Here is a 26300-nt window from a genome sequence, read left to right as displayed (position 1 = left end):
GTGTGTCTAGAAAAATTACTCTTTAGGATCTGTTTCCACAGTATTTTGCATTATAAAGAAGACATTGTGTAGCTCATTGCAAAACCAGTAGCTTTAGTCTGTAATTTGCCCTGCCTTGTTTTGCAGGCTCTTTCTTAATCATGAATAGGTGAATTTAATTTGCTGTGGTGGAACGTTTTCCTCTTACATAATGCCTGCACGTGTAGTCATTTGACAATAATCTATTTGACCCTACTGTTAATTGAGTTTCTGCACTCATTTCCAGGTGGCAAGGTTAAAGGCGCCATTACGATCAAGCTGCAGGTTTCATGCACTTCTGTGTATTGCTGCAGAAACAGTCATTATTTGGCTACTTCAGGGTGTCAGATTTAATTTAATTCTCCTAGAATGACATGTTTATAATTTTAAATAGTGTTTCAGCAGAACTTCTGGGCTTAGTTGAATGTCACACCAGTTGATGTCTTAGAACTGTGTAAACTGTTTGGAACAAGCCTGGCTTGTCAATAGCTTTTTTCTTTTAACCAATTGATTTTATTAATTTCTTTTTTAGAGCATGTTGGTGCACTGGATGCCCAAAACATTGTAGCTGTGTCATGTGGAGAAGCCCACACTCTTGCATTAAATGACAAAGGTCAGGTATATGCATGGGGTCTGGCTACTGATGGACAGCTTGGCTTGCCAGGAACAGAGGAATGCGTCAGAGTGCCCAGGTTAAAAATAGTACATAATAAGTTGCCTTTTTTAAAATAATGTGCTTAAATCATATTGTTGTTCTGTTCTGTTACAGGTAAAGCCATATAAATACAGAAAGTGTATATTAGCTATGATATTGAATGGTGTGTGTAGACACTTTCTCAGAAAGTGATCTTATGTGAGAAGTGTGCTCGGTTTGGTCTGTTGCTTTTTGGGGTGTTTTTGTTTGTTGATTTTTTTTTTTTTAATAGTCCTCCACTAACAATGAGACTTATGTTGGAAAATAGCATGGGTATTTTAAGGGTATGAATGCCGTTTAAGAGAAGTTAAAGAGAAGTAGGATGTTAAACTTTGAATTTGAAGAAAGTACGTTTGTACTTCAGTTTTTACCCCGAAGCTTTTCAGCTGTGATTGAATAATACACCTTCTAGTTAAAAAAATTCATCTTGGCCCAGGTCACAAGCTTGTTTTTAGATTGCCATAAGCATTCCAGCTACCTGAAGTCCGCACACAAAAGTAACAATTCCTTGGAACCCTAGTAAGTCATGACTATAATATTAAAAATGTTCTATCTGTGTGAAATTTCAGAGCCTACAGGCCCTTTAGAAACTTTTTTTCTCATCCAAAGTTGAAAGTCTTACTAGTTTTAGTGCACATGTGGATGTATTTGCAACTGCTGTATAATACTGTGCAATATGTATTAGCTCTGTAAACTGAAGTTTTGGAAACTAGAAAGTAAGAATGAGTTTCCTCTTTATTCTGTATTCATTCCTCCATTCAGCTGTGTTGAGATTGCCTTCCCTGCCCATGAACCTCCCTAATTCTTCATTATGGACTTTTACAGACTTAATCTATTTGAAAATAAGACAGAACCTGGCCTTAAAAGGTTTAGAAAAGAAGCAGTTTTGGCTTCAGATTTTACTAAATGGCATCTAATTAAAGTTGGGATGTTTAATATACTTCAGTGAAAATTATTCACATTTTCTATATTACCCTTTATTTCATACCATGATCAGGTAGCTTAACTCTTTCTCTGCTTTCTTACCCCAATAGGAATATTAAAAGCTTATCAGAGATCCAGATTGTTCAAGTTGCCTGTGGTTATTATCACTCTCTAGCACTCTCAAAAGGTAAGCTAAATTCTCCTGAAGTTTTGTGTAATTTCTTATCAGGGAATTCAAAAGTTTTCAACATTCATTTTATTTATTTATTTATTTTTTTAAAAGGAAATGTGTTTATTAAACTTGCTACCATTTAGCACAGATGGGATTTCAGGTTGGTAGGGGCTGTGTAATTTAATGATGGAAGCTTGAATTTGAAAAACAAATGTACAAATGGATTTAGAGTTGTGCTTTTATTTCTTCAGGGTGTGTGTGTGTGGATTTTTTAAATTTTATAATCTGGCTTTTATGTAACTTCCTTTTTATTTTGTTTCTTTTTCTTGGTCCCAAATCTTTCTCATCCTGCTGGCACACTGCTCTGTCCCTGGTCTGTTTTAACCTGTAACCTCAGGTTGCTGAGGCTTGCAGCAGTGACTTTCTTGTGTGCTTTATTGTGGCAAAAACCTCTGGGTTTTGGTGCTTCCATAATCAGAATGCCATGTCACATATAAGCCACCTTTTGAAAGTTTAAGTACCTGTCTTCAAGTTTCTTCTGCGGCTGTGAGCACATATTTAGTTGGCCTCACTTGTACTGCATGTCTGGTTAGTGCAGCTCTCCAGAAAATAAAATGAATTTAAATTTTAGTTGCTGATCTCATCACAAGATAGGAGAGTTGTGACCAAAACTTACACTTGGAAGAAGTGGCTGCTGAAGAGGGTTAATGGGAACTTAACAAATCAAAACAAAGTTACAGAAAGATTGTAGTTTGTCAGTGTTTCTTAACAATGTGTGTTTAAAATACGAGCCAAATAACTGTGGGGAGGCAGGTGTTCACTGTATGCTGAATGACTTTTTCTTTAAATACAGTAGTTTTGAGTATGAGTTTTCCTCATATTAAGCATTTCCCGTGCCATTACGTATTCCCAGGTGTAATTATCATTATAACCCAAAGCAATGTCTTTGTTTTCAGGGCAGGCAGGCAGAGCTTTAGGAGTAACCCTTTGCCTGAGTCAGGATCTGCAGTAGAAAGCAGGGAGTAGCAGAGTTGTGTTATTAAATGTTCTGTCGGTCAAAGGTGCAAGAATGTCACAGGAATTTGTGATTTAAAATTCACTCAGTGCTCTAAATAGTTACAGGCTTCAAGTACAGCATCACTATTTTATTGCCAGTTTGTGGATTTGCAGCTCCATTTCTGTGGTTGATGTGCGCTGTAGGGTTTTCTGGGTTTAATTGTTAATATAAATAAATAAAATCGGAGAGACCAGTGTTCTGGGGGTTGGGTTTCATTGTTACCCCATCTTGATAAAACTGTTCTTGGAAAGGTGGAGATGGCAGAGACGTGGGAAGCATTTTGAAGGTAACATTGCTCTTGAAAACATACCGCGTCAGCAGAAGTCAATTATTTTGTGTTTGGGTGTTCATCTTTAGGATAGTAAATACCTTGGCAGAGCATTGATCGTTCAAGAGAATGTTTTCTTTTTGAAGCAATCTTAACATAAATAGATCTTTGATTGTCAGTCTTCAAAATGTTTTTTTCTTTGTAAGGTATCAAATGACATTATAAACCTTGTGCTTCATTGATCATATAATGAAGAGTTCTCTGTAACTGTGTGTGAAAATTTAAGTATCTTACCTTAGAAAACCTTAAATGAGACACTTGATTGGAAATGAGAAAATTTTCCATGTCCAGGGTGCAGCTTTAGCAGATCTCTGCATAAACATCTGTGCAGTAGTGGAACTTCCCATGGAGCAGTGTCTTGCTTTGTAATAGCCAAACTCAGCTGATCTCGCACTGGTGAAACAGGAATGTTGAGAGCAGTTTTGAGGGGTTTGAATGTGATTTAAATACTTCCAGTCTGATTAAATGCTTGAGTTGAATGCCTGCAAATTACACAAGAACGCTTAGCTTCAGAGGTCAGTAATTTGTATGCATTTTCAAACTTAAAAATATTTGAAGAGTGACAGCCTAACTTTTAGCTTTTCTTACAGTGGATAAACATTGTATTATTGAACTATATTAATTGTATCTCTCGGTTGTTTATTTTTTTCTTTCCAACAGGAAGTGAAGTGTTTTCCTGGGGACAAAACAAATATGGCCAACTGGGCTTAGGTTATGAGTATAAAAAACAAACCTCACCACAAATGATTAAATCTCTGCTGGGAATCCCTTTTGCACAGATTGCAGCAGGAGGAGCTCATAGTTTTGTACTAACTCTTTCTGGAGCCATCTTTGGGTGGGGACGCAACAAATTTGGGCAGCTGGGTCTTAATGATGATAATGGTAAGTAAGCATTGCTTCAGGAGAGTTTCACGTGGAGGGGTTTGGGTTGTGAATCCCAAAAGAGCAGCATTCCTGGGAAAGGAGCAGGCTGAACAAACCTTGTTCAGTATTGTCAACGTGCTGATGCCATGGGAGATTGCATGAAGAAGACACAGGGGGGTTTTCCTCAGATGTTTTGTAGTGAGAATGCTGACAGTGTTATGTTGAAATTCTTGCCTGCTTCACTTGTATTCTTTCCCTGTTCTCTTCCTGTGACTTAAGCGGATTGAATTAAAATACTGTGCAGTAGTTACAGTGTGAACTGAATTTTATGTGGATGAAATTGCTTGGCAAAAGCAGTAATATGTCAAAACTAATTGGTTGTCCTTAGTAGTCACGTTTAAGCTGTCTTCATTTTTTACTGCTATTCACTTTTCCATTCCTTTCTCAAGCCACTTTTGATAATCATTCACAATTTTTGGCTATTTCCAAAATTTCCTTGGCTAGGTGGGTGGCACTCAGTGATTTTTAGCAAGTGGTAAGGTTAGACAAAACCCAGTTTTTTTGTTGGTTGTATTGTGTTACATGCACAGTGTCTGCTCACAGGGCTCCAGGATGGCAGTGTTTGCTGTCAGGGTCCTGTAATCTATAGGTGGTTTCATGAGTTCAGATTTTCTTACTGGTTCATTGTTGTCAGCACCATTTAAAATAGGAAAAAATGGGTGGCAGATAAAATGCCCATCTGAATGCCTTAAAAATTGTCACATGCATGTAATAAGAAAATTAAAGTTATTCAGAAATCATGGGAGACTTGCTTCTACACATTCTTTGGAATGTGTGTAACCCCAGATTTCTATGCAGCATCACTTCTCAGTAAAATCCCTTTTAAATGTCTTCATAGTGTTTCTTGCAGACATGTTAGCATGCCTGACAGGTTTGAAGACATTAGCAGTAACTTTTTAAAAAGCTGCCTTTGTGCAAAGCTGATGAAGTTGACTTGTCCTAGTGATGGAGGGAAGTTAGGTTTGCTTCCTGTTTGTTCAGTGCTCCATTCTGTTATGCAATTAGTAACATTAAACTATGGGTATAAATACGCTTTCCAAAGAAGCCAAACTAATACTGATGCCAAGATGGTTTTTCCCTTTTCTTTTATATTCCTTTTGCATACCTTTTATGTATCCTCAGTTCTCTTAGCATGCATACTCGTGACTCCTTAAGCCTGATAACTTATCATAGTCCTGGTATTGTGTTAGGCCTGGCAAACCCAATGCTATCTTGGGAAACCAAGGAGCATATAGAACGTATCCTGGGAACTAGAGATCTGGCCCATCCAGGAGGGAATTCCCCAGGATGGATGTCACCCTATTCATCCAGGCCTCTCTTGGGGCATCTTTGTTAGATATGCTAATTTGGAAGGTCTATAAATTGTGTACGCGATCTCTCGTGTGTGCGTTGCAGCACGTTCCACCTTGGCAAAGTGGTGCACCATAAGGATCCTTATGAAATACTGAGGGAAAATCCTTTTATCCCTTAACCACATCTGGCTCTTAATTTTTAGGATCGAGGAAAAGGCGTCAATACCAACTTACAGGAGCATTTTAAAAACATGAAACACACGGACAATTCAAAACAATGATAATTTATTTTCTCATGGCCAGTGCCAGGTCTAATGTAATGTTCCATATTTAATGGTCTGTGTATTTACATATGTCCCTGTGCTAGTGAAAATGAGAGCATGGGCTATGAACTTTTTCAGTGTGGTCCCTGTTTCTTTCTGTAGCAACGCTTCCATCTCCAAGATCTATAAACTCAGTCACGGTGATTGCGTTATACTAACAAATTTAAAGTGCTTGCTTGGCTACAAGCAAATTAGAATATGTGAGCAAAACTGTTTGGGTTTTGGTTTGTATCGTCAAAATAAGGTGACCTTTCTTTATTAAACCTTTCAGACAGGTATGTTCCAACACTGCTGAAGTCCCTGAGAAGTCAGAAGGTTGTTCATATATGCTGTGGAGAAGATCATACTGCTGCCCTTACGAAGGTACAGAAATTCAAGATACGTTTTTATGCTCCAATTTTTTTGATGTTTCCAAGAGAAGATGCTACCTGAACAGGAAATAATAAGCTAAATTCTGAACAATGCTGCTTCTAAATTTATGAGATTAAGTTGAGTAAAGATTGGAATAATGGTTAAATATTTGAAAAATATTACCAAATACAAGAAATCTTGTGTTCTGAATGCTCGTTGTCCTTTTTCATGCATAGAATTTAACTTCAAACTTGTTCTGAAGCTGATGGGTTGGGTTGAGGTACTGAATGTACAGTGAATGTTTGTAGAGATTGTCACCCGTATGTATGTCTGTCCCCTGCAGGGGCTGGCACACCTTTTGTAGGCAGTATTGCATATATTTGTGAGCATTCTCCAAGTCCTTCTAAAGTTCAGAAAAACCTGGCACTGTTTGTTATCCTCAGTGGCTGAGGCTGTTGGGTTTTCTCAGTAGATGCTGCAGTTTTGGTGATGGTTTCCTGGTGAGGGTCTGGTTGATGCAGAGTAGAGTTGAAAGAAACATTCGTGATTTCAAAGCATCTGAAAATGGCAGGTTTCAGAGTTGTTGTGAGTTAAGGTCTATGACTTCTGAAAATGTTTCTGGTTTGAGCGTTGAAGGTGTTGGTTAATCTCTTGATTAATCAAAAACACTTGAAAAATTACTTGCCTTTTAACAATGTTGAGATTTTTGGTTTCTTCTGCTTTCAAACAACGAGGCTGTTTCATACGGTGTCACACTGTGCATCATCTGCTGAGCAGGGCGCTTCCTGTTTGCTGATCACTCCAAAATTTGTATGCAGAGCTTCAAAGCCACTTTTTAATAGTGTGAGTTTGTATATGGGTGAAGTTCATCAAGAAGGCTGGAAAAGAGGAAAAAATGAGGATTAGGATCTATAAATGCCCCAGGTAAATGGCAGGACTGTTGTATGATAATAAGGAAATTAGACAAGTGTCATTTGACACAAGGTCATAGTTCATAGCTGTGCCACGTTTTCATAACTCCAGTTAACTTATGACTCTTCTTTGTGTCAGGAACCTGTTGTGCCCTGTATATTTTCTGTCCTTTCCCTGCAATGCCAAGATCATCAGGAAAGATTTATTAAATCCCCATTTCTGTGAAGTTTCTTGTTCTGAGAAATACAATCATCTTAATGTAAAAAATTTGTTCATTTAGGAAGGCGGGGTTTTTACATTTGGAGCTGGAGGCTATGGTCAGTTGGGTCACAACTCTACCAGCCATGAGATAAACCCCAGGAAAGTTTTTGAGCTTATGGGAAGCGTTGTCACGCAAATCACCTGTGGCAGGTAAGGTCTATTCTGTGCTAGCCCTATGAATCTTACAGATAACTTGTTTTGTATAAAACTTTATATCTATTGCAATATGAAGTGGGGGTTTTCTTACCCTTTGTGGTCAGGGAAGACAAAATGACCTCTAACAAAAGAAATTGAGTGATGTTTGGGGGATTCTAAAAGCACTCATGGAAGAGCTAAAGTTGGGTATTTGGATGGCTGTGATTTACTAAACTGGCAGTGTGAACAGTAGTGTGAGGTGTGAAGTTATTTGTTGCTGTCACTTCATTTCCTGTTGAAGAACGAGTGCATTTGGGAAAGTAGAGAACAGTTTGCACAAATTCCCAACTGGTTCTTCACAGGCCCGGGGTAGGAGAGGGGGCATCTGGAGTTGAGCGGGGTGGGAGGGGAAAGGAGATGCAGGCGGTCTCTGGACGTTCATTTCTGATGCACTCTGGAGGTCAGACGGGGGCTCAGCACTGGCAGCTCCCTTCTGGGAACCTTTCCATCAAAAAGGAGGATTGCCTATTGGAGTGTCAATGGAATGCTGCCAGGGGCAGGGCAGGGCATTGCAGGAGGGCAGGGCGCTGGTGGGCACGGCATGGCAGCACCTTTAACACGCAGGTCCTGGCCAGGCCTGCACAAAGCACTGCACAGCTGGGGTGTGTGTAACTGAATTCTCCTTGCCCTAGGCAGCACACCACTGCGTTCGTCCCTTCTTCTGGAAGGATTTACTCTTTTGGCCTCGGAGGCAACGGGCAGTTAGGTACAGGGACCACCAGTAACAGGAAAAGTCCCTTCACAGTGAAAGGAAGCTGGATTCCCTACAGTGCCCAGTGCCCGATGAGCACAGGTAAGCACAGCTGATGGATTGACTTCTTGCTTGCCTGTTCCTTTCTAGTGCCTTAAAATTCTCGGGATTTAAACTAAATGTGGGCTGTCATCATGTTTTTCCAAACAGTTTGATTCCGTTGTGCTCTGTGTTCCTGCTCTGGGAATTACATGTGCTGGTGGGTGAGGGCCTCTGGTAGCTAGACCTAGAACTTACCTCAGGGAAAGATGGCTTCAGCTATTGTATCAGTGAGGTTCTGCCACAAGGGAACCTTTTTGTAACCAAGTGTCAGTTGCAGCATCTTAATAATTTTCAATTTCACATTTTCACAGTGGCCTGTTTTTTATTCCTATTGCAGACAGTGAGGAGTGCTACTGTGTAAAGAGAATTTTCTCTGGTGGGGACCAAAGTTTTGCACACTACTTTTATCCACAGGTAACAAATTAAGGTTAATTTGGTTCCGAAGCTTGTGAAAGTTGGATTTTAGTATTTTGATGCATTTTAAAGGATTTTGATGTTGAAGGTGCATGTGGCTATATTGTAAAGTTTGTTAGAGCAGTGTGGAAGCAAAAGGCACTAAGTCATGGTAGCAGCTGGAGAACTTGGATCCAGTGTTAGCTGTCAGGAAGCTCTTGAGACTTTTTGGCATAAGGTTTTATCATGATGAATGAATGCACTTCTTTTCTTACTGTAAGGGAAGAATTGATTGAATATTTGGGCTCTTTGCTCCTTGCCCAGTCCTCCTCATAGCTCCTGACAGTAGCAACTTTGGTGTCTTCTGCTCTGTAGCCATTTTAAAATACCACAGTGGTAAGGAAACAAACGGAGCATTTTGCTAAAAATTACTGGTGGTGACATAGTTTGTTGTGTCACAGTTTTATCATAGTCGTAAAGGTTAAGTTTTAAAGTCACAAGAGTTGATCTGTTTAAATTTTAGTACATAAAAGAGTCTAGAAGGACTTTACAGTAAAAATGGCAATGTGGAAGTGTGATGGAGAGAAAATGCTATTGGAGGGTGAGCTGGGAGATAAAATAAAAACAAGATGAAGATTCATGGGACTGTTTCCAGTACAGCTCAACAGATAATAACCATGGGGATTGATAAGTATCAAGAGTTGAGTATGTAGGGTGAAAACGAACTTGAACACGAGGGAAAATGGATTTTAGTGGGGAAGCATGTTTATGAAGAAAAACTGAGTGCACGTCAGACTCGCAGCAGTGCTTTGTGCTCGGAGCCTGTTCTGGTTGTACAGAGTCAGCAGTTTTTCTAGGATTGACTTGTTGGATTCTTTTTCTAAGTTCTCATAGGGTTTTAACCATTGCTGTATTTTAAAGAAACTTGCTTAACAGCTGTTCAGTGAAAAATTGCTTATAATACAGACTCAAAACATGTCTATTAAAACTTCCCTAAAAACTTTATGTGCAATTTTCATAATTACTGGAGTACTTCTGCCTGACTGATTGAGGTGAACTGGAGACTGTATGAATGCAGTTATTGTGGCTTGTTCTGTACAAAAAGTATTAGCAATAGAGGAGCTTTGATGCTACAGAAGTATCCCTTTTAGTACTCCTTAGTTTGGTAATTTGTGTTGAATTCTTCTGAAGTTCTGTGCGTACTGTGCCTCTGGGGGTTGTGTGTCCCTGCCAGTTAAGGGACTGGGCCAAAATCAGTTTTCTCAAGTCAGTTTTGGGGCAGCTCAGTTCCCTGAGTTGTTTTCACTAGCTGGACAGAAGGGAAATGGCAAAAGTGTTCCTCATCCTGATGGTGTAGGATGGGATCAGAAGTGCTGATTTCTGGCAGCAGATAGTCACTGTCACACTGAGTCAGCTCAGCCTTGTCAGATGGCACCCTCAGGAGGAATGTTTTCTCTAGGTAGTTTTATCTCGTTTTTGGTGCTATTTGCCATCTCTTTTGAACCAATGCTCCTACTGAAAACAGTGATCTTGCTTCTCCTCCTCTTTACTGTTACAGCTCTTAGTGGGATTCATTTTCTATGAGCAGCACTTCCAAATGCAGCTCCTCTGATGATGCAGGGCATGTTCACAGGAGCATGGTTCATTCTCAGAGGAGCCTGATGGAAGTGGGGTGGAAGAACATCCCTGAAAAATTGAATGGCTCCCTTCCTGTGTGCTCCCAGCTCGGCGGGGAGCTAAGTGGCCCCTGGTGGCTGGAGAGGAGATGCTTGCTGCTCGCATCCAAAGCTCCGTTAGCGTTCATCACTGAGGCTAGTGATATTTCAGGAGCTGGCCGTGGAGCAAGGTGTGTGAATTAACACCTAATAGAGATGGTTTTAGCCTATGCTCTGCAAGGAATGCAGAACTGTTAAATGCAGAGTATTTCACAGTATTTGTCGGGGTAGGCGAATTGTCAGCTAAGACAGCTCAACCAGAGGGCTGATTTTTCTGGAAATTAATGTTGTGTGCCTGATTCTTTGTGCTTTCTTTAAAATTTCTTTAGAACATGGTGCCGCCAGATGATTTTAGGTATCCTGACCTTTTGAAGCAGATCTGGACTGTGAATGAAACATTTATTCAAAGATTGCTGAGTTTCCCATCTGGAAGACTTCCTGTAGAGATAGCTAAGTAAGTGATGTAAGGGAAAGAAGTAGTCTTTGGTGATTCTGCTTCTGAATTGAGCATTAGGGGGCTTTGGGCACACACAGCAGAGCTATTTTTAATTACTGATTCTATGACGTGCAGAGCTCTTGCTGTGCTTTCACTGTCAGGCTTGTTGAGTAGTTTAGATCCTTGAGACTGTGTCATCCCTGCTCTGGTTTAGATGACTGTGCAAGATGGAATTAAGTATCTAGTGATGCATTGAAAAAAAGCAATACGTGTAAAGGGATGTGAGAACAACTCAAAGATTATTGCTTCTATTTTAATAAAAGAGTATGCAAAGCAATTAAATTGCAAGACTGACGGTGATTTGAGCTGTCTTAAGTGTTGAGTCTTGAATGGAGGTTTTGTCGAGTACTGTTTAGTCACATTTGAGTCAGAGCCCCATCCTTTGCACAATGTAATTTGTTAGGGATTAAAGACAGGCTTTTTTCTTGCACGTGCTCATTTTTAAAAGGAAAACCAAGTGTAACGTTTCATGTGACCAATTTCAGTGAAATTGATGGAACGTTCTCCTCAGCTGGGTGCCTGAACGGGAGCTTTTTGGCATTGAGGTAAGTGCCTGGGTTTTTACCCAGGGTTCCTGTGCACAGAGTTAGTGGTGCCTGCCTTGCTGTCCCTTGTGCCAGCTGGGACACCTTCCCAGGGTTTACCCAGGGTTCCTGTGCACAGAGTTAGTGGTGCCTGCCTTGCTGTCCCTTGTGCCAGCTGGGACGCCTTCCCAGGGTTTACCCAGCTCGCTGCTGCTCTGATACCCTCACTGAAACTCCTCTCCCTTCCTGCTCTGTGTTTTGTCAGCTGCCCCGGTGAGAATGGCTGCTGCCGTGTAAGCCAGCAAAGTTCATCACATTAACCAACCACAGCTTGTTTATGATTCAAGGGGAGTTTGTTGTGTGGCCTGTTTTACATCTAATCTTTTTGCATGATTTTCTCGCAGTTAAGAGATTTTTTCCAGTTGTTTCTAAGTTCATGTAAAAAAATGGAAGCCTGATATGTTTTAAATCACTAGTCAGTAGGTCTAAAATTCAAGGGGGAAAGTCTTGGGTTGCTGAGAACACGGGATTCAGTCTTTCTGGTTTGTTTTTTTTTTCTTCCTGCAGCAATGATGATCATTACAAAACCAGCACTAGATTCTCAGGGGTTGATATGAATGCTGCTAGATTACTCTTTCACAAACTCGTACAGCCGGAGCATACTCACATATCACAACAGGTTTGTGCTGTGTATTTTCCTTATGTTTGGGATTATGTTTCTGGGTTACAGCTCTCCAGAAATAGTACTGTTATGCTTAGTCCAACCCTGTAAATAGATTTATTCATTCAATGATATATCGACTGCAAATGCGTGAAACCATATTTTGTTGTAACAATTAGGTGATATTCTATTTTAATATTTACTGTCATCTTCTAAATGTATAGTAATTTTCATTGAAGCTCTTAATTACTGTTTTCTAGATTAGTTTTCATATACGTGGGCAATTGTTTAAAATCTCAGTTGTATTAAAATAAACAGAATTTTCTGATGTGCTGTAGGTGGCAGCTAGTTTGGAAAAGAACCTTATTCCCAAATTGACCAGCTCCTTACCAGATGTTGAAGCTTTGAGGCTGTATCTCACTCTACCAGAGTGCCCACTGATGAGTGATGAAAACAATTTCACCACATTAGCTATTCCTTTTGGAGCAGCTATTCTGAACCTAGAAAAAGCTCCTCTGAAAGTTCTTGGTAAGAAACTGAATTTTTACTGTTAAAACTAAGGATCTACAGATGAAAACGTACAGAAATTGCATCTGTGAAGACCTGGCCTTGGCAGCACCTGCTGTATATTTACAGTTCTGTACAATTCCCCAGTGAGAAAGTTAAGGCTTAACATTGCTTGGTGTAAGAAAACACTTATTCTGTTGTTTCAGGGTGAGTTAACAGGCCATCCCTGTGAAATTGGCTGGTATTGTAGTTTTTGGGTTGATGCCATTTGGGAGGAGTTAAACCGTGCAGTTCAGTGTAATTGATAGGTGTCTTTGCTCTTTAAAGTGAAAATTATGTGGTCAGACAGCTAACAAGCTCTAAGCAATTTACAGAAGTGTTGCAGAGCAGATGTTAAATTGTCTTGGTTGTGACTACAGCACCTGTTCTGAGCTTTTGAGGCAGTTGATCTTTTCTTGCTGGTGCCAAGATGTGGTCTTCAAATATGCAGCTGAGAACAGCTCTGTTTTTTTTAACTCTATTCTTTACACTTTCTTGTTGTGACTCCTATCAGCTGAAATTCAGCTGAAAGAATTGTTTTCAGAATATTTTGCTTTTAATTGTTTTCTTTCTAAAAGAGTACTTTCATTTTCCTCAGTTAAGCTTTGCCTTGTAATCTCTCTTTGTTTTTTTCTGTAGTTTTTGGTGAGAGTAAAGAAAAGGAAACCGATCTTTTTTGAACTCTAGATCCTTTTCCATCATTTTCTATTGCTCTCACTACTGTTTGCTTAAGATTTTGGGTTTTGAGCCATCTGTTTTTATCAAATGTAAGGTTGTGATACTGCTGTTTGTCTGGATGAGCAGACTTCAAGGGACTTAGATCTGATGTGTAACAGCAGAGCATTTGTTGTGTTACAACTATTTTTTCAGAGTCTGTAGTAACTGATGCTTATGCTTTCTAGCCAAACAGGTTTCTTAGTGAAAAGGATAACATAACAGTGTGGCAGTGACAAGTACTAAATTTACCTGTTCACCATGTGTTGACAGAAAATTGGTGGTCTGTACTTGAACCTCCCTTGTTCCTCAAGATAGTGGAACTCTACAAGGATGTCGTAGTGCACCTTCTGAAGCTGTGCAAGATGGGCCTTCCACCTTCTGACAGAAGAATACTCACCAATTTCCTACACACAGCCTTCAGAGTTCTGGAAATCCTGCACAGAGTACGTCTGTGGCATTTCTGAACAGTTCTTGACTGCTTGGCTTTGTCAGCATCTCTGCTGGGTAGTTGGTAGAAGCTAGGTCGCTGATCAGTTTGAAAGAACAGAAATATCTGTAGTTGTTCCTTCTGGACCTGTGAATCATTGGGGTTCTGGATTCCAGTCTGACATGATGATGGAATTAACTCTTTTTTGGGAACACAGAGTGATCCAGTCATGGACATCTGTGAGGGTGTGGATTAAAGTGAGAGGGGAAAATGGGGTGACACCTCTGGGATAATTTGCAGATTGGGTGTCTGGTGGTTTGGAGGGGGATGTGGGAGGTGTTTGTGAAAAGTAGGCTTAGATTATCTGGTTGGAAAGGCAGGATCTTTATAACTATATCTCGCTGCTTTGCCAGTCGGAAGTGCTTAGCAATCCTTGGGAAAAGAAGTGTGTATTAGGAAAATGTGGATGCTTCTGGATTAAAATTAGGCTGTAGAGACAAGCCTCTGTATAAAGTTACTTTTCCCACATCTCTCTCTTTTTTTAAGCTTGATGTTTTTAAATGGAAACTGTTCCTCTGCTCACAGGTAACAGTGCTCATACTATAACTAAGGCTAGAGTTACTGAATCATAGCTCTTAAATCTGTGCAAATACAGGAACAAGTATTTTTTCCATTGTGTACATGAATATGTGTATTATCACTGTTCCTGTGAGGGCATATGATGTTTCAAAGTGGCAGCCCTGTTATGCAGTACTGTATGCAGTTAATTGCATTTTCCTTCACTCTTTGATGGGATTTTGAATAGTCCATGTATCCATGTCTTTAACATTGTTTTTTGCTTTCTTGTAGGCACTGTTGTTTTTCTAGAATTATTTTAGTAGCTGGGTATCTGTGGCTGACGTATCAGATGCTTGAAAAATGTGGAAAATATCCCTTTGAAAGCTAATAAAAAAAATAAATTGCACTTCCTTAGGTAAATGAAAGAGGACAAGTTATACAGTATGACAGATTTTACATTCATGAGATACAAGATTTGATAGATATCAGGAATGACTATGCCAACTGGTTCCAGCAGCAGGTGTTGGGAATGGTAAGTCGTGTTGATTTTTATTTGGGTTTTTGTGGGTGTTTTCGTCCCGTGTTTTGGGTTTGTTTTATCCCTTTAAAGAAATCCTTAGATTCTCTAAGTCTGGGCACTTTTTTTTTCATAAAGTACCTTCACAGATGGCCGGTGCGGAACAGGCTCGTGTCAGGTACTGGCTAAACAAGAATCATTAAGCGGCTGTGTTTCTTCTAGGCTGCCATTCTTAGGATGACACAGCTCAATATTTGATTTTGTCAGTGCAGAAGTGATTTAGAATGCTGTCACTGGAGACTTGCCACGTCAGAAAAGTTAGGAATGTGATAATCCTCAATGGGAGAACGTTCAGAATAACAGAATTGCTGCATTCGATAGGTGCAGTCAGTGCAAAAGGTGCAGCTGCCTGGATAATGAGTCAGGAAGGCAGCAGGGAGCTACAGGGGCAGAGAGCTGCTGGCGTTTTCTACTTGGAGTTCAGCAGCCACAACTGGGATAATTAATTCCTGCATCTGTAAACAGAAGAGTGATAAGTGGGAGTAAATTAACGACTGTGCAGAGAATTAGTGAGTTGAATAGGTTTTTACCACAGTTCCTTGACTTCAGCTTTGAAAAGAGTATTGTAAGTGATTTAAGAAGTTTTCTCTAGCAACCCATATTTTATTCTTTTGAAACAGTACCAGCAGATGTCATTAATTGATGTGTGAAAGTGAACATTTAAAGTGTAATTTTTTGCATCCAAGCAAACATGATATTTTAACAGCCCTGTTTTTAAAGACTGATAAACAGGATGTTGAAAGACAAGCTTGTATTTAATAAATGAATTAGAATATTTATGGTTTATGCTTATTTCTCAGTAAACCTTCTCTTGGGGGGAAGCAGTAAATAAATATTTTTTAAATTCTACATCAGAGATGAGTAATTAATGCAGACACTAATGCTGCTTTTTCATCTTAATTGTTGCTACCTTTGTGCAAATGCTGTCATAGGATGTCAACCATGGATTAACTGAGGTAAGATTGGTTGCAATCTGATTTCTTTTAAAGAATGTAAGGAAATCAGAAATGTGAATGTCAAGGATTGTCTGCTGTGTTCTGTTGGGAGTAAAGCTTTGAATTAGCCATGGCTGTAATCTTAAGAAAAAAACCTTTGTGGTGCAAAAAGATGTAATTGTCTGTATTGCAAATTCGGAACAACAGTTGGAAAAAAGGAACTTTTATACCTGCTAGCTGCAATAACAGTTCTGAAATGAAAATGTGCTAAGTGAGAGTGTCATTTGTGTCTGGCTTGATTTGGTTTGGCTTGATTGAGTTTTGTTGGATTTTTTCTTTGTTTGTTTTTGGCTGAAGTACTAAACAATTAAAAATCTTCTTAATGTTCCTAAGATGCTTTGGTTCTGCACTGATAATAAATCAAGGTTGAGTTCTCTTACCAGTAAAATAGATCTATTAAATGAGTGCTGCTGCAAAGGCTTTTTTAACCACAATTGTGGCTTTTGAATAAGCTGAGCTATGACATGGTTCTTCTCGTTCCAGTTAACAGATATTCCTGTTATAATTTGCACATACCCATTTGTATTTGATGCCCAGGCAAAGACAACTCTCTTGCAAACAGATGCAATCATACAGATGCAGGTAGGAGGCTCAGTTTCTAATGTTACAAATTCATTATTTTTTCCCTGAGTTGAGGACCTTGGGGATTCCTGTTTTTTTCTCACTTTGGCCGGTTGGTTTGTTTTGCTTTTTTTTTTTGTTTGTTTGCTTGTTTGGTTTTTGTAACTCTGTGTTATCTTTCCCCGTGAAAATCAAGGATCTAGTGTTAATCTCAGGGTGTGTGCATGGTAGAGTGTAGTGGGTTTGGGATCACATTGAAGTTAGACTGTTTTGTAATTGCATACATTTCCAAGGAACTTCTTTTCCTTTCAGTAGTGAGATGGCTTCTTTATGTGTTAACAACCCATAGTGCAGGTACAGAACCCGAAACAAATAGCACTAAAAAACCCCAAGCCCACTCCCCAAACAAACAAACATAAAACCTTGAGCACCACCCACAACCAAAAAAACAACCCCACCTCCCATATGAGCAGACTTGAGTTTTGAGTTTTACCTGGGTCATTGATTTGAGTCTAAAAGTAACCAGATGGCAAAAGTCATGCTCAGGTAGGAAAATACTACCTTGCTCTTGTAATTAATGATAAATATCATTTCATGTGCCTTTAAAAATGTATATGCACAGTCAATACCAATGTTCGATGGATTCAGGGAAATGTTCACAGTAAATGTTTCTATTAAAATATTAAATAGTATTAAACCACACAAACTCTCAAGAGTTCTCTGCCGTATTGAGAACATACGCATTTTCTTTTTCAAACAATTTTAGTGCAGAAATTGTCGTGCAACTTAAATAAATGGCTTTTCATGCTGTGAATTAGTTTTTAACGTATATGTTTGTTTTCATGCCCGATTTATATTAAAGAGCTTACTCTTCATTAGATGAAATGCAGGATCTTCTTGCTTCCTTTTGTTATCCAAGGTATTTTGACTGGAATGTCAAAACTTGGGTTCTTATACTTCCCTGAGCATTAGCATTGGTGAGAGCAATGGGAAAAGGAAAAATATTTCCTGGAATCAAATACTTCCTGAGATAAAAGGAATACAAAGAAAACTTGGGCAAATTCAATTAGTTACATAGTTAATAGTTATATTGTTAATATAGTTAATAGTTATTCCCATCTGCGCTTTTGCAGACAAGACTGCTGGACAATTAATGTTGGCAGGAATTTTTCCTACCTCCTGACACTCTCACTTTGTTTTTCTCCAGATGGCTGTGGATCAGGCCCACAGGCAGAATTTGTCTTCTCTCTTCCTGCCAGTATTTGAATCTGTCAACCCCTGCCTGATCCTGATGGTCCGGAGGGACAACATCGTAGGGGATGCTGTGGAGGTGCTCAGGAAAACAAAGAATGTGGACTACAAGAAGCCACTCAAGGTATGACAGTACGCACTGCTCGCAGGCATTGGGGGTGGTTTTGGACACAGCAGGATTTCCAGTCTCTTTGCAGGGCAGTGCTCACTGAGTTGTGTGTTGCAGGTCATTTTTGTAGGGGAGGAAGCTGTCGATGCTGGAGGCGTTCGCAAAGAATTTTTTTTGCTCATCATGAGGGAGTTGCTAGATCCCAAATATGGAATGTTTAGGTATTACGAGGAGTCCAGGCTGATCTGGTTCTCTGACAAGGTAGGCTGTGATCTACATTCAGTCATTTTTAACTTGCAGTATTTATATTAATAATGTATAAACATTGTAGTTTGTGGTCATTTTATTTCAAGAGTGGGAGCTGAAGCAGGTATTCTCAAAAGAATACCTTTTTGAATTTATTTTTGTCATTATTAGATTAAAACTTCCCCCATTCCTTGCTGTTTCCCTTTTGCTTTCCCCATTGCTCGCTTATTCCGTGCTGGTTGTCCCCAAGGCAGCCAGGATTTTTAGAGGAAGTTGCCAGAACAAGCTGATTGCAAGGGCAGAATCAGGAAGTGTGTTGAACAGGTTTTGCTGCGTGCAGTTGCATTTATGGGTGATCGTGGAGTTGTACTTTCTCAGAGGCTTTGATCCCTGACTTTTCAGTTCTCCTTCAGAGAGCACCGACTGGGGGGGCTGGATCCCAAGTACATGAATATTTACATTTCCACGTGTGTGCTTAAAGCCTTGGTAATTAATTCTGGGGGTGTCAGTAGTGAACTCTTCCCTCTTCCTCCGCAAAATAATTTTTTTAAAAATGGACGTCTTTAATCACTGAATAGTGCAATAGGAAGTCGCTGACAAGACCAGGATCTTAATGCAATATGGGTCCCCTGTAACACAGAATATGTTGCAGCTCAGCCTTTTTAATTTTAAGTAGAAAGGATTCTGTTCCCTTGGATTTCAGTCTCAGCTGGTTAAACTTTATCCTGTTTTCCTTGGTACTTACAGATACATGCGTATTTAAAGAAAAGATGAATTAAATTCACTCAGATCATACTGTACTCTTCTTCCTGGACACTGCAAGGTTAAAATAACTTCTTTATTTTAAACATCTTGTCTGTTTTCTGTTCTTAGACCTTTGAAGACAGTGACTTGTTTCATTTGATTGGTGTTGTCTGTGGGCTAGCAATATATAATTTTACTATTGTAGACCTTCATTTTCCTCTGGCTTTGTACAAAAAGCTATTGAATAAGAAACCATCCTTGGATGACTTAAAAGAACTGATGCCAGATGTTGGCAGGTAAGCAAAAAAGAAAAATGGGTGTTGTTGGAAATTAGTTTTGAAATCAACATTTTCCTCTAAGAACATAACATTTCTTTTGCACAGTAACTCAGTGAACAGCTCAGAATAAATTGCAGCCATGGTGTCATTTGATACATTTGACATTTACTGGTTTTAAGCACCTGTGTCTCAGTGCTTGGTGTTGGTGATTGTCCCTTCTGTTCTGTGATCCTACAAGAATTTTAGGGGGAAATCTTGACATTCAAACCCTTTTAGTTTTAGCCATTAATTTTATAAGCCTGAGTGTGAACATAGTTTCTGTTCTGAGTTAAATCCATCAAGAAAATATTTTTTCCTTATATCAGGAACAAACATATTTACTTTTGATTAGGGATTTGAATAGGACTGGTAGGTAGGAGGCTCAAATGAGCAGAAAAGGATGCTTGATTGCCTCAGTGTTGTGGATGCCAGAGTTTTCATAGATTCAAGGAGAAATCAGAGCTGTTAATGGAAGAGCCAGTCGCTGGTTGTTAAGTACCAACTGCCCCTGCTTTAGGAACCCCTTAGCTGAAGCCTTAAGACCGGAATGTTCTCTCTTCACTGCATGAGATAATCAAAAGGAAATGGTCGCTTGGGATTTCCCAGCACTGCACAAAGTGCAAGTCAAGAAGATAATAAATGAAATAGCACTAGAAAGGCACTTCTTAGATTTGAATTGTCCAAGCATAAAGAATACTTCAGGAAACGAAATTCATGTTTCTTTCCACTGTTGCAAGTATTTTGTAACTTCTTTTGCAGGGGAATGCAACAACTACTGGACTATCCAGAGGATGACATAGAAGAAGCATTTTGTCTTAACTTTACTGTAAGTTTTATATAGTGTTTGAAGTATGTCTTGCCAAGCTCACACCATCTATTTTAATTGCCTCTGATGGAGTGTTTGAACAGAAGCATGAGCAGCTGATTCCCATGAGTTTTAGCTCCTGTGTCTGCCATTCATGTTGCTGTTAACTAAGTGGTGGGAGGAAGTACTTTATGCAATAAATAAGATTTATACTGTTTTTGTTTGTTTCAAATAGATCACTGTGGAAAATTTTGGTACAACAGAAATTAAGGAGCTCGTTCCTAAAGGTGCTGACATTCCTGTAGTCAAACAAAATAGGTGAGTTCTGTGGATTACAGGGTGGTTCAGTGTTGCTGTCGGCCTTGGGTGTGTTACTGGGCTGCTGTAAATGCCCTTGGCCGAGCTCTTACACTGCTGTTGGAGGCAGAACTACTTTGGCTGTTTTCCCAAGCTCTTCTCACGTGTGTTGTTAGAATAGCAGCTGTTCTTGCATTGACACACAGAAGCTGTGGCTGCCCCTACCCCGGGGAGTGCTCCAGGCTGGGTTGGACAGGGCTTGGAGCAGCCTGCTCTGGTTGAAGATGTCCCTGCCCATGGCAGGAGGTTGGACTAGATCTTCAGAGGTCCCCTCCAACCCCAGTCGTAAGCATCTTATAAGTTTGAAAATGTTTGTGGTTCTGCTGATGCCTTGGAGTGGCTACCTAGGACAGAGGCTAGACAAAGTTCAGAGAATAATGGGAATATTTATTAAAGGCCTTTGATAGATACACCCTGGGCAGCCAGAAGCCTCCCAGAGGCTATACCCAAGATGGACAGTGGTGACCATTTTCAGACAGATATGTTTGCTCTGTTTGCATATCAGGGGTTAATCCTCTAATTACAGCTTCAGGTAATGAAGTCATATTCCCCCAGTTTTTTAATTCACTGTTATTTATACTTTCAGGGCCTGAGGCTGTAGGGTGTCCTTGGATCTCAGGCCCAGGGGGATTGTTTTGTCTGACTAAAATGTGAAGAGAGTTAACTACACTTTGTATGGAGTTTAGAGCTGTGCACTAATGCAGTATAGTTTATATTTGAAAAATATAAAAGTCTTAAAGCATCACTGCAGGAAGCTACATATTATTGAAATTCAGTGAGTAATGATGGGAACTTTAACTTAAAGCCATTCTTGCAACTACTCATTCATACATGAATATTACTTCAGTGAAGTCTTCCCTTTGTAGAGTAGATACCATTAGATAAGTTAATCCAGTGTTACTATCAGAAGAGTCTGTGATGGGAGGGTTATTTTCCTCAATCAAGGGTTCTGTAACTTTTATTTATAAAAACAGCCTTTCCTGCCCTTTGTTCCCTTTCTGCTCCTGGAGGATAGGCAGAACATAACCTGGTGGTGCTTTTGTCCCCTTTTTGCAGAATTTTCCCGTCTGTTCTTTAATCTGTGAATTCTCTGTGCTTGTACTTCTCCCAGGGTAAAGGGAGAATTGAATGGAAAGAGCACACTCCGTGGGAACTGAATGCACATGAAAAACACTGTAGCTTTGCAGTTCTCTGCTGTAGGTTTGATGTCACTTTGTGACTGTAAAATTGGAGTTGAATTATGGGCAGTTTCAAGGTGCCTATTGAATGCCTGCTGCATTGTTACCACACAGTGTCTTGCAGCAGTGAAGAATTCCTCTTTCTCAAGCTCTAAATATTCCATGATGCTTCAGTTAAATTTTAATATAAATTAGTTTATCACTGACTTTTCCCTGGAGCAGCCTTGCACCGTTAGTGCACACAAGCTACCTGTCCCTCTGGATAAGAGGGAGATCTCCTGGGGTGCTGAAGGAGTGTGGATCACCACTGTGGTCATCTCCAGCACTTGCAGTGCAGCAGCTTTAATAAATGTATCATCTAAATGCGTTGATGGGATTCTGTCAGTTCCTGGTGAGATTACTCAAAGCCTGGGGGTGGTGTTGAAATGCATTCTGTCCTTCCACTGTGACCCTGTGTTGGTAGGGTGGCTGTGATGTACAGCTGAGGTCACTGCTCGTGCAGAAACTAGATAGTGTTCACTGGGATTGGCTTCAAAAAACCGATCATAAATACTGTATCACATCAAGAAATTTTAGATCTCCCTTAAGTGCTGCCAAAGATGTTCCCAGCACGATCTGAGAACTCCTTGTACCAAAGCACAGACAACAGACCATCTGGTTCTGTCCCAGCTCCTTGGCACTGGGCTTTTTTTGTGTAAGACTCAAACGTCCTTTGGAAGTTGATTTGCATTTTTAGTGCAAATAAGGTAATCTTTTTAATGAAATAAAATAGAGCAGTGAGTTGATCAGTGGCTTTCAGGACACTCCCTGGAATTTCAGCATGTTGCCAGTGAGCCCAGTTCACTGCAGTGCACACAAATAAGAGATGGTTGTAGTGCCTGAAGTACATAATTTTAAATGTTCCTGCTTTTCTGTTGCAGACTCTGCCTGAGGGGGTGTGGTGGGGAAATACACTGATGTGTCTTTTTATCTTCACTATGGTTATAACATAAAGCAGACGGTACAATGTATCGGGCTCCTTCTTGCTTCATTTGCTCTGCTCTGTACAGAAATGGCCGCTGGTTTATTGGTAGAAGGATGACATGTGCTGCTTCCTCTTTATTTCCTCAACGTAATTCTTTTTTCCTCTTTGTACAGGCAAGATTTTGTAGATGCATATGTGGATTACATCTTCAATAGATCTGTGGCTTCCTTGTACAGTGCATTCCATGAAGGCTTCCACAAAGTATGTGGAGGTAAAGTTCTCCAGCTCTTCCAGCCCAGCGAGTTGCAGGCAATGGTGATTGGGAACACAAATTATGACTGGAAAGAGCTGGAGAAGGTAAGGACCATAGTTAGCTATTGCTTTCGTGTAATTCTAATTTCAGGCTGCAAAAGCAACTAGGTGTCCTCTTGAGCTCTCTTTTAATTAGCGCGTTTCCTGTTATTTATTGACACCTTAAAACATCAGTGAATAAAGATCCTAAAATATTATTTCCCTTCCTGCTTTAACTTTTTCTGTCTAATTTCTGAAGGAAATCAGACTTAAAAGAGAGGCAGAAACATCTCTGGAACTCAGAGGCAGCTATGCAGTCTTCCCTATGAGCATGAGAAAGTGAAGTGGTTGCGCCCAGTTATTAAAAGTAAATATTCTCGACTGCCAGAGCTCAGTGAGACTTGGTTGGGGTTGAAAATGCTTAGTAGAGGCATCTGTCCCTAGATTGAATTCAGACTGAACAGCTGAAGAGAATGGAGTGAGGAAAGTAGTAGTAGTAGTGTGTCACTTGCTGAGTCCCTTTACACCAATGGCATTCATTCTGCTGCAGTGTCAGCTTGTCCAACCCTTCTGTGAGCAAGCCATAACCCCATTTCCTGCTCCTTTTAGAATACAGAATACAAAGGAGAATACTGGGCAGACCATCCTACAATAAAAATATTCTGGGAGGTTTTTCACGAGTTGTCTTTGGAGAAGAAAAAACAGTTTTTGTGTAAGTATTTGAAATTATTTCACAGAAGTTTCTAACTGGACAGGATCACTGGGATTTCAAGCTCTTGTTATAAGAGGGCAGATGTAAGTATTTGACTGTAATGATGTGATTAACTATTTGGGAAAAAAAATCATAGGAGAAGAAATAGATTGTGAGCTTGTCTCTGATTTTCTTGGGGGTGTCCTGAGTCATTCTGGATGATGAATTTCAGATCACGGTAGCTCAGAGCAGCATTAAAAAAAAAGAAAAGCTGACACCCCCCCCCCCCAAACACCAACCACCTAATCTGCTGGTGACCTCCATTTGGTAACTAGGTTGTTTTTTTTTTTCCTGTGCTTTGACATATAGTTCACATCCTCCAGGTTTTTCACTGCACAGAGATGGAAATTTGGAGTAGTAACTGATTGTAAATATGCCAGGGTACTGATATAAGTGGAAATGTACAGATTATAAAGTAATCAAAGCCTGCTGTCAGTGAGGATTTGCTTAGAATAGATCACAGATTAGTTTCCAATTCAGATAAATTACTTACTGAACAAACTAATTCTGTGTTTACAAGATTCCTAGAAATGCTCAGTAAATATACAGCCAGTGGATTTTAAGTTAAAAGGTTCTGTTGCATGAGAAGCTTTACAGTGTTTTTTAAGGACTGTTTGGTTTCATATGCTAAAATGGAATTTGTGCACTGCCCTTTGTGGATGACTTGTATTGCAGCATGAGCTCACATGTGGAAGGTAGAGACAGGGTTAAGTCATTATTCCCTGTTTCCCAAACTTCACAGAGCTTGGGTGTGGAAAGCTGGCCGTTGCTGGAATGATGAAAAAAGGCCAGCAGTGATGAGAACTGCATTATGTGACTCAGACTGCTAGTCCTCAGCAAGTTCCAAGCCTTTGTTTTTTCTTGACAGTGTTTCTGACAGGCAGTGATCGGATTCCAATTCTTGGGATGAAGTGTCTGAAACTGGTCATCCAGCCAACAGGAGGAGGAGAAGATTATCTGCCCGTAGCTCACACTTGCTTTAATCTTCTTGATCTTCCAAAGTACACAGATAAAGAAACCCTGAAATCTAAGTTGATCCAGGCTATAGACCACTATGAAGGTTTCAGTTTAGTATAACGTGAGAAATGAAAGTTCTGTGTAACGTGGGATCATTGAGTTTTTTGTGTCTTTCTTGTGGTGGTAAATTCAGTGGATTAAGTGATGCAGTTGATAATATAACTGATTATTTGCAAAAAATGTTCAGTGGTATGGATATTCACGGGAGCCAAAAAAAAGCATTTCCAAAACTGAGGAACTGTCTTAATACATACCTTCTTGTACAGAGCCATGTGGATTTTGCCATCTTACAATAAAAACGAGAGTATTGTGAACGGGAGTCAAGTTTCACTAACAAGAATTAACATTTCACCGTATGCAAACCATTTGGCGTGTGAGTGCATGAGAGACTTGCTTCAGTTTTTCAAATCACTTAGTAAGAACGTTTAACTTTTTCCCCGATTAATTCACTTGGTAACTTTTCATTTTGTAAATAATAAATTTTTGTGATAAAATAGTTCTGTTCCAATAGCAGTATGGTTTCTATTGCTTGTAATTGAATATGAGCTTATTTTATGGCTTTTAACAAAAAAAGTGACTACTCTGATTTCTGAAGATATCTATTTTTCTGGTTTGTTTTAAGAACCTTAATAATGGAAGTGATTGTTTCAGAGACATTCATCTTCACAGGGTACAATCCACGAAGCAGTCGCTTAGTGCCGATACAAAACCGCATCCAGTGGCATTTTTAACATGTGGATGGACGAGCTGACTTAAGACACTGTTTTATTTTTAAGGACTGATGCTGTAATTAGGTGGACACAATTATAAAAGAGGTTAATTTATCATTTGAAACCTCTGCAGTCATGTCGAGAGTACAGCTTAAAAAGATGCACCAGCCAATTGTTGCTGTCAAGAGGTTAAACGTTTATTTTTAAATGCTGAAAGCGTAGTTTATGGTTTCTAATAGAATTTTCACTTTTTTCCAGATAAATGCATTTGAAATAACCTTTAACACCCCTCTCCCTTTTTCTTAAGATTTTATTTTTAGTATAATTGCCCTGAGACGATTGTGCTTAGCTGGACACTTTCGGATTTGACTTTTCCTTCTCTGGTTAAATTCCAGATTTTGTGGTGTTAATGCATATGTGACTTGCAGCTGTGAAACAAATATTTATTTTTTTTAGATTTTTAAATGCAGTGAAAAAATTCAAGCTATAATAAAAGACTTGAATGAAAACCTTTGTTGGTTGATGTGTGCAGATGCTTGCAGCATGCAGAGTTCTTCAAGTGGAGAGCAACTTCGGTGCGTTAAATTGGAAAGTACAACTAGGAAAAGCAGTGAAATGCAGTCATTGTAGTCAAGTATAAAATGTCCAGTTTCTGTGCTGGCAGTACATATTGATATAATACAAAAAAAGGTCAGTACAGGTAAAATAAGTCTTTTTCCTTAACACTGTTTTTACAGCTTTCTCATGCAGTGTAACCTGTTAGTAATTTCTTTGTATGCAGCCCATATTCCATCTTTTCCAGCATTTGTTACCTGGCTTGGAAATTCTCCCTCTTGGAAAAACAAGAAACCAACAAATACTAAAGCAGCTTAATCTTATTGTACGTGGAAGAAAAAGAGGAGAAAAGAAAAATGGAAAAAAAAAAAAAAGTGTATTATGCAGTCATTTTACCAGGTAATAATAAACCCCATTTTTAATTATGAAACACCAAGATTGCAAAGGTAGGTATTCAAAAATTAGGGAGTGGCTAATGTAAAACTATTTTCTTCCTTTTCCCCTTGTGTATTATTGCACATCCAAGTCCTGTTTTTTTTTTTTTTTTTTCCCCCACAAGAGTCCTGTTTCATTTGATGTACACAGTTGGTA

At 39.5% G+C, this 26300-nt stretch overlaps 1 protein-coding gene across 3 annotated transcripts in view; it reads left to right on the top strand.

The window, feature by feature from the left end:
• HERC4 (HECT and RLD domain containing E3 ubiquitin protein ligase 4) overlaps nucleotides 1–25663 on the top strand; it is a 30313-nt gene extending 4650 nt beyond the window's left edge. For 2 of the 3 annotated variants that reach the window (XM_040070970.2, XM_040070969.1), the window contains exons 4-26: nucleotides 551–710; nucleotides 1747–1823; nucleotides 3854–4075; nucleotides 6004–6095; nucleotides 7276–7406; nucleotides 8084–8244; nucleotides 8582–8658; nucleotides 10682–10806; nucleotides 11334–11393; nucleotides 11940–12051; nucleotides 12372–12561; nucleotides 13567–13739; nucleotides 14697–14813; nucleotides 15791–15814; nucleotides 16337–16435; nucleotides 17622–17789; nucleotides 17892–18035; nucleotides 18894–19060; nucleotides 19841–19907; nucleotides 20122–20204; nucleotides 22559–22742; nucleotides 23286–23388; nucleotides 24296–25663. In XM_040070970.2, the coding sequence (XP_039926904.1) occupies nucleotides 551–710; nucleotides 1747–1823; nucleotides 3854–4075; nucleotides 6004–6095; nucleotides 7276–7406; nucleotides 8084–8244; nucleotides 8582–8658; nucleotides 10682–10806; nucleotides 11334–11393; nucleotides 11940–12051; nucleotides 12372–12561; nucleotides 13567–13739; nucleotides 14697–14813; nucleotides 15791–15814; nucleotides 16337–16435; nucleotides 17622–17789; nucleotides 17892–18035; nucleotides 18894–19060; nucleotides 19841–19907; nucleotides 20122–20204; nucleotides 22559–22742; nucleotides 23286–23388; nucleotides 24296–24504 (2945 nt within the window). In that variant the 3' untranslated portion in view covers nucleotides 24505–25663. The remainder of the gene's footprint in view (nucleotides 1–550; nucleotides 711–1746; nucleotides 1824–3853; nucleotides 4076–6003; nucleotides 6096–7275; nucleotides 7407–8083; nucleotides 8245–8581; nucleotides 8659–10681; nucleotides 10807–11333; nucleotides 11394–11939; nucleotides 12052–12371; nucleotides 12562–13566; nucleotides 13740–14696; nucleotides 14814–15790; nucleotides 15815–16336; nucleotides 16436–17621; nucleotides 17790–17891; nucleotides 18036–18893; nucleotides 19061–19840; nucleotides 19908–20121; nucleotides 20205–22558; nucleotides 22743–23285; nucleotides 23389–24295) is intronic. The other variant, XM_040070971.2, reaches the window with a different exon arrangement.
• The last annotated feature ends 637 nt before the right edge of the window (nucleotides 25664–26300 follow it).

This window comes from Hirundo rustica, chromosome 8 (assembly GCF_015227805.2).
Source record: "Hirundo rustica isolate bHirRus1 chromosome 8, bHirRus1.pri.v3, whole genome shotgun sequence".
Taxonomy (NCBI): domain Eukaryota; kingdom Metazoa; phylum Chordata; class Aves; order Passeriformes; family Hirundinidae; genus Hirundo; species Hirundo rustica.
The sequence above is the reverse complement of the archived record's forward strand: the minus strand, read 5'-3'. Positions and strand labels throughout refer to the sequence as shown.